This window comes from Dufourea novaeangliae, unplaced genomic scaffold, assembly GCF_001272555.1.
Source record: "Dufourea novaeangliae isolate 0120121106 unplaced genomic scaffold, ASM127255v1 scaffold89, whole genome shotgun sequence".
Lineage (NCBI taxonomy): Eukaryota > Metazoa > Arthropoda > Insecta > Hymenoptera > Halictidae > Dufourea > Dufourea novaeangliae.
The window spans coordinates 888,470-896,609 of NW_015373988.1; the positions used below are offsets into that span (position 1 = coordinate 888,470).

The window sequence follows — 8,140 nt, forward strand, 5'->3', positions numbered from 1 at the left end:
GCTCGTTCCGGTCGTTAAAGGTTCAACTCGTAAAAACTGAGACGTCTGCGACCACGGTGCTTCCTCCTTTTAACCGTACTTCTGTTTTTCGATCAGTATTATTTTCATTGTTCTTCTTTTTAATTGTTACTTAAAGTGACGTATACACGCTGCGTTGATGACATTGAATAGATTGGAAAGTATCGTGTGTACGGATGACCGAAATTGTTCCATTGGAAAGTTACATAATTAATGGGATATAAGTCTTCGTTTGAAAACAACCAAGAAATTTCTAACAAATATGCACGTCTTCGTACTTGAGAGATGATTTTTTAAGTCTTCAGTTTTCAAAATCCGTTTGACACATTTAGAACTGAATACAACTTGTCGGTTCCTTCATTCCCGTATAGTTTATTTCTAATTCCGTTACTGTCCATAAATATTCCATTAACAAAACTGCAGTATCGTCTGTTGACCAAAATAGAACCACAAAAATTGCTACGGTAAACATATGCAGACCGATAGACGACCAATCATACCGTACCACAATAACTGTCCATACCAAGTAGAACTATCCCTCAATGGTCAGACACATTGACCACTCCTGAGTCGCCGAATTATTCAAACGTATAGCAATACCACGACACTAAACGCAGCCAATATATTCTAATCTGAACACCATTTAATCTCCCATCAATCAAACGAAACTTTTCATTACCAACCTCCTCGACTCCATCAATCATTCTTTCCGGGCTTCTCTCCACCCAGAGCTTCCAGTTCAAACAAATTTCTTTATCATCCCCGATACAAAACAAACAAATCTACCACAACTAAAAGTTCCACGGTAGCTACATCACCAACCAAGTCCCCAAACAACAAAAGGCAATTTCGACCACAAAGTCTCCCCCCGATCACTCAGCCAGAAGCGTCGATCCGCGCGAGACTGATTAGCCATCCTCGACAGGGGTGAGGTCCTCTCCCCTTGACGCGTGTTCCGGCGTTGTACGCTCGCCGATCCGGTAAACGTCACGACTAACACTCCCCCTCAAACATGTCGGATTGTCTGTTACAGGAGGGTGGTTGTTCGACACCGCGTGTCGCCAGTGTGTCGGTGCAACTGGAGCAGGACAGCAACAAGTCGGAGCAGCTAGAACGGGCGCCCCGCTGTAACGTACGTACCTGTAGACAGCCAAGAAAGAGTAAAGCCAGGGTGACTGCGCCGGCCATGCTGGTGCAGAATCTTCTGGAGACGCTCTAGCTCCAAAGAACCTTCGGGTAACACGTCGATTCCCATTCTCGACCACTCCATCGTTGACTGAAACGAGATAGACGCCAACGGAATGGCCTGGATAGGCTGAAGGCACTAGACGACGGTCCCTCTTCGCGCACTCCTGCGCATCAACGAACGGAAAGGGAGAAACGGATGGAATCTGCCAGAAGTTGTCGGCGTTTCCGTGTTTCTTCGTGTGATATACACCATTTTTGTAACCGATGAGACGGAACCTGAGGAGCAAGACCAAGGCGGCGCGCACGTCAGGTGCAAGGATCGCTAGAGTCCCGATATTAGGTGTTCGACGTCCAATCCCGTTAGAAGACCAAGTGCTTCGACCGGTTTTCTGTACAAGATACATTACCACGTGGATCGAGGCCTGGATATCGAAGGGACAGTCACTCGGTTGCGCGTGACCCGAGAGGTGATCCACGCGGCGCTGGTAATATAGTTACTATCAGTAGTGTCGAGATGTTTCTATAAATATTCGCTGTACTTCGAGTGTGCTTTCGACGTTTTCAGAGAAACAGTGCTCGTCGTGATGGTACCGGTCGCTGTGTTTATTCCCGTGTGTGGTATTCTAGCGTTACAGGGTGACTCGGATTCGATTAGCGACTAATAGAGAGGGTGTACCGTGTTTCTGGTATCTGGGTCCCGCGTTTGTCGATTTTTCGATGTTTTCTACGACGATGCTTGATCGAGCAGATCCTCCGAAACGTGAGAGAGGGGTTAACGTTCAATTTCCATCCGAGTGACATGTAACGGGGGAATACCGTAATCTTGTTCGAAGTGTATCGCGTGGTCTTACTGTTGTACGTTCCAAGACGCGTGTCCCGGCGCATGAAAATGTGATTCTGAAAGGATTTAGGATCGATAAACGACCTCGGGAATGTAGATGCCGGATCGATAGAGTCGGGACGCGCTGGGGAAACGGTTCGAGAACGCGCGAATCGATGCCAGCGATAATAACACGGTCACGGGGGGGGCAATCTGGACGCGCTTTTTCTTCCCCGCCGAAGCATCGTTCCGAAGAATATTTTTTCTTTCATCTTCGTTCCTACGAGACAGAGGCGCGACCTTCGTGGCGAGATGTACTTGAATCGCGAGGATGACTCGTCGAGATGTAAATACGGAATCATGTGTCGATCGATCCGCGACTACGCGGCGAACGATGTCTCTCAATGATTTTTGTTGTTACCAGGATTCAAGTGTCCCCTTTCGTGGCTTTTAATCTCTGTCGTAACGGAGGACGAAGGACGTGGCTCTGATAATTGTGCCGGATCGTTGAGAGACATCGAGACGGTGGAACGCTGTGCGCCGAAACGTCGAACCGAAATCGTCGCGATCGTCTACGGTTGGATCGTATTCTCGCGTGTCTCTCTCTGATCCGCCAGACACGTGGCTCTCGACGCGCGTACACTACACGGTGCCAATCTTAGCGTAATGAACGTAACCGCCGATTCTGGCCGTTTGGTATGGCTTTTTGTAAGAAAATCAACTATGGAAACGATTACGATGGTTATGATAAGGTAACGTCATTCTTCGATGAGCTTTGTTCGGCAACGTTTCCGGAGACGATGGAAGCGCGATTTATACGGTGCTAAGTAAAAAAATGAATACCAATGCTTGTGGTTTTAAAGGTGTCCTCCTTGATTAACAACATTGGAAAATGGTAGGAGTTTGTTAACTATTCAGTACGGTTCGTTCGAAGATAATTATAACGTGATCAAATTTAACAGATACTCATTACGAAATGAAAAACGATAATGGTTATTATTTTGCTGAATTATGTAACATTTTCTATCGAATGAGAATTCTTTGATCGTTATGCAAGTGTTTACGATGGTCGAAACGGTGTTGAAATATCCCAGTAACGCGCCAACGCAAACGACGAAGCAGTAAAATTCCGTTGGTATCCGGTAGTTGAAATTGCTTCCATTATGTTGGGTGATTTAGCTACTAATTTAACATGCTTCAAGGTAATCACTCTTACGGCCGGTGTCCGTTGAAGGTCATATATAATCAGTGTCCTGAAATTATCGGATAATCACTTTCAATTTGTGCACGCGACGGTCAAGTGAAGCACGGATGGTACTCTAATTTTGGTAAACAGATTGTCAGCATAATTTATCGGGATCTTATATTCACGCGTATGAAATCTTCCAAATTACAAGCTAATCCAACGATTATTCTATTACCACCGTCGGTTAGTTCAACCAGCAAAAATACAGCTATCACTGGAGGAGACGAGAAACTTCGATTAAAACTCCAGAAATATGTCCCTCAAAGCAAAAAAATTCGTTATCTTTCCACGACACAGTTAAATGTGCTTTGATTAAAATCAATCTCGATCGACAGAAAATTCTTTTACGTATCTTTCCGAGTCCACGAGTATCGGAACCAGGAGTTTCTTGTTTAAACGAGGTCGAAAGTGACGCAGAACGTTCCCTCCGTCCCATTTTCGTTTCGGGTCGTTTCATCCATCGAACACACATATACACGCCTGTCTCTGGCCCGTAAATCCTCGCTTCGAACGAACGCTCGACCGAAACGTTGCCAAAACTTAATGGAAGACCAATGTATATACCCTGTACACTAAAGAAAAAAAAAAAAGGAACCCGTTGAAACATCGAAACGTTCGGCGATGCTTATTGAAATTCTCTCCTACGATTAACGTTCAAGTAATAACGGTGTGTGCGCCACCGGCTCGATTGGAGCGTTCTGGTGAACGGATGATCACGTGCGCAAATCAGTCGTACCTACCCTCACCTGGAAACTTTAGAAAATAGAGTCATACGTGGGCTGCGATATCGAAGCCCCGAGTGAGATTCAAGGATGTCAAATACGAGGACGTGACGCGAATTTATGGTCAACGTTTGCGTCGCTACGTGTGTACGTTCTGTTCCCCTATAACCCCCCTCCACCTGCGCTGACCGTCTTACCTCGTCGAAAATCTTTGAATCGAAGCACGTTGGTAACGATACGAAGGAGACTGTCATTGGCCACGCGGACATTCGCCCCACGGAAATTTTTTCCGAGGGAGGACCTTGGACAGCGGTCGAAGAACGACGGGATCGATGGGATAGCGCGAACCGTTGAAATTCGTTCGAGATGAAATATTTTTTTAACTGAGCTACCGCGCACGAGTATCGACGGTGCTTCGATTAGATTTCGAGTATATTTGGGTGTTGCGTGAATGGTGAGCAGTAAGTCGTTTCAGAGACTCCTGATGTAATAGTACAGTATATGAATATTATCCTGAAATTTCTTGCTTTTATATATGTAATAATACAGTATATGGATATTATTCCGAAATTTCTTTGTTTCATATATGTAATAGTTGGTTTTATAAAGGTTGGTATTCGAAAGAATTTGGAATGATTTGATCGTATATTATCGGAATAGTTTTGTTTTCGGGGTTCTGATTTATAGAATCGCTGCGGAAGTCATAACTTTTGTGAATGGAAGTTACAGTGACTTCGATGCGTGGATATGCATACTCGAGCGTGACAGATGGGTTGGCAACGTTTCCAGATCGGTTTTCTATGTCAATATAGAACTGTCGAAATTTTCTTGTATTTGTTCGTAATGTTCTTAAATAATGCGTGCCCCTAATTAGTCGTGGATTTAATTAAACGAATACGCAACACCTTGTGACCGCACACGAGGCTAATACCCTTAATAACTTCAGCGAAACGTACTATTTACGCTTTCGTTTCATGCAACAATTGTCTGTAATGTTTTCAATGTTGAGATCTGTGCGCAATAAATCAGGACGACTGAACTTTCGACGAACCGACCAGGACGTTCCATTCGAGACGTTGTCGCGACTAGATCGATGTAATTAAGTGATACATCTAATCTCTCGAGACGACGATGTAAACGTTATTTTATTATCGGGTAACGAATAGTACACGGAAAAGTATACATATACCTATGCTTTACTACCGGAAAAAAACGGTACTGAAATTGTTACAATAAATTGCTCAGCGAATTAAAAGGGGGGCAAAGGAGACGAGGTTGTTCATCGCTTACTGTGTACAGTACAACATACACGAATAAAGAGACAAGAATACAGAAAGAAAGAAAATATAGCTACTTTTCCAAAACCTCACAAGGATCCACCGATGCAGAATAAAATTTCGCGATTGTTTCTCATTCGCGTTTGTTTATCTACTGTTTACGTTTAACTGGAACGAAAGCTTTACAAAGTTGGAGGACCCTGGTGCGATACTACGCAGCTGCGCGAACAGAGCAGAACAAAAAAGGAAAGACCAACGATATACGAAATGGCTCGAGTTTTTTCCCTATTTGTCTTTTTTCTTTTTTATTCACACCCGTGAAATCGGATTATCCGACGACGTGTTCCGTGCTTCGTCGTCGGATCGCCAGAAACAATTCAGTTCCTACCAATGTTTCGTCGAGGATCGCAGAATTTAAAGGAAATCCAGAGCGTCCGAAACAACATTTTCCTGTTAGTTTCGCAGTTTTCCTCTGAACCGGGCAAAAGTTATTGATTGGCAGGATTCATCGTTTCATCATGGCCGACGGTCGATCGTCGTTGGAAGACGATGATGGCGAACCAGCGCGAAGAGATTCCGCGTCGATCGGCGGAACTCGACGATCGTCATCGGTGTAGCTGAACGTCGAGATAATCGATAAAGGGTTGTGGTCCTATGGGGGCTGAAAGCAACAGGATCGATTCGATGCGATCCGATCGGTGTCGATGATCGACGCGGAATCATCGAACGTGGGCCGTATATAATTAGCCGCGGAACTTGATTAGTCTAGGTTATTACTCCATAGACCAGTTTGTACATCTAATTACAATACGTTATTGCGCATATTCATTGTGAATACGATGCAATTATAAATTATCATAATAAAGTGTATGTTTATATACATGTACGGATATTCGTTCGATTTATGGTCCCGATGTATTCGACCGACAGCCAATATTGCCGATCCCGTGTCCCTGCCCGCGTCCAATCAATTATCCAGTTTTAGTAACGTTTAATTACAGCCGCCCGGTGAAAATTGCGGTCTCGACGATTCGTATGGGACGAGAACTCGTCGATCTGTTTTATCTCGACGAGTAATTAATATTTCTACATGATTTTGATATCTTTTTTCTTTTATTGGGAAAAGGAGAAACTAAAGGTCTTTTCGAAATTTTAGCGAAGCTGCCACTTTTTCAATTATGAGAAGAAATTTCTGACAACGGATCGCTCAGAGGTGCGTTAACTTTCGATTGTAATGCTTAACTGTCGTTCAAGATCCCAGGAACGAATAATGATTGGTGATTTTGAATTATTGGAATAAAATATACTTATCTGCACTGGTCAGTGATTTTGCGTTGTCCTCCTTTTCGACGGGTTCAAGAAACGCTGCTGGCTAAAAGAAGGAATTTTGTATTGGTCTTGGCTTACAGGCCTTGATTTCCAGATTCCCGAAGATTCCTCCCGTCGAGGTTTCGCAAACATTGCAGTTTGCTTCATCAGCAGCGGGGTTGACACGCTGGAACAGTGAAAAGTCAGCAAAATGAATTTCTTGGACGTTACGATCATCCGCTAGCCAAGATCAATATCATTAGGGGAGACTTATTATTCATTTAGAATAGCGCTGTATTATTTTGTTCATAAGAGGTTCTCCGCATCGAATACAAGAAGAAGCGAACTACAGTAAATCCTTGATGAGTGTTCGAAGCTTCTCGGTACTAACAAGGAGAGGTATCCAGGTGTAATGCTGATTATTGAATGACGTTCAGCGCATTAATGGATCTTCGAATTCTGAAACCAATGATATTTGTTTCAGACGCATATGGCCATTAGTTCATAAAATATTTAATGTTCAATGCCGAGGCGCCTTCGAACACTCAACGAGGATTTACTGTACTATCCACGGTTGACAACGAGTTGAGTCTGTTTGTAGAAATCCGTCTGGTGTATTCAGTTCCCGTTCACCTGGTCGCATCTAGGGGAACGTGCGCGCAGGTGGTTCTGAAGAGTCGCGGGGCATTATGCGCTCGGGTCACAATGAACAGGGCACGCACCAACACGGCAACGCCTGGGAATAATAGAGCCCGTAGCCGCAATGCAGAATTTCGGTGCCCCGGTAAGTATCGTGTAATTTTAACGGTAATTATCCGGCGGTTTAGCTCGCCACAATTGAAATAGCCCTTATTTCGTCGCTCGCGCATGGTTCAGGGTGGTCCACCGGGAAGGGATGAAAATGGCAGGTAGGCTGAGTTCCACACGATTACACGGGGAAAGCCCTCCGTTGCTTTGCCCTCTTCAACGTTTACTTGCCACGGGGAACGACTCTTTTCAGCGATGCTGAAAGAGAACGAACATAATACAGTAAATTCTCGATGAGGGTTCGAAGGCTCCTCGACAGTGAACAGTAAATATTTCATAAACTAATCGCTATATGTTATACGTATCACTGTGCTAAACCTCGTTAAGTCAATGTTACACCTGGAGACCTCTCTTTGTTAGTGCCGAGGAGCCTTCGAATACTCATCGAAGATTTACTGTATGCCGATTGACCTTGCATGAACTCGCTTTGGTCGGTTCATGACCTTGATTCTTGGCGTAGAATAATTAATTTTGTGTAGAATGTTACTCGAATATGGGTGACGCCTGCAATGGAAAGAGACTGGATTATTTGTATCTCTTATTAATTTTCATTTCTCTGATTCTATAATAAATCTCTGATTCTAAATAAAATTTTTGGTAAATAGAGTTCGGAAATTATTTCTGGGTTCCAAACCCATAAGTCGCGAATATTGATCGAGAGGTAGGTACCATCAGAAAGATTTGCAAGTAATCCCGTTGCAGGGGCGGCGGTGAACGCCAAGTCAAATAGCCACGACGAAATATCGCGTCGAAT

The 8,140-nt window shown here is 44.0% G+C and overlaps 1 protein-coding gene across 1 annotated transcript in view; it reads left to right on the forward strand.

Annotated features, from left to right (window-relative positions):
- LOC107187588 (transmembrane and TPR repeat-containing protein 1-like) overlaps nt 1–1,307 on the forward strand; it is a 183,184-nt gene extending 181,877 nt beyond the window's left edge. The window contains exon 15 of the mRNA XM_015575715.1: nt 1,052–1,307. Within this exon, the coding sequence (XP_015431201.1) occupies nt 1,052–1,237 (186 nt within the window). The 3' untranslated portion in view covers nt 1,238–1,307. The remainder of the gene's footprint in view (nt 1–1,051) is intronic.
- The last annotated feature ends 6,833 nt before the right edge of the window (nt 1,308–8,140 follow it).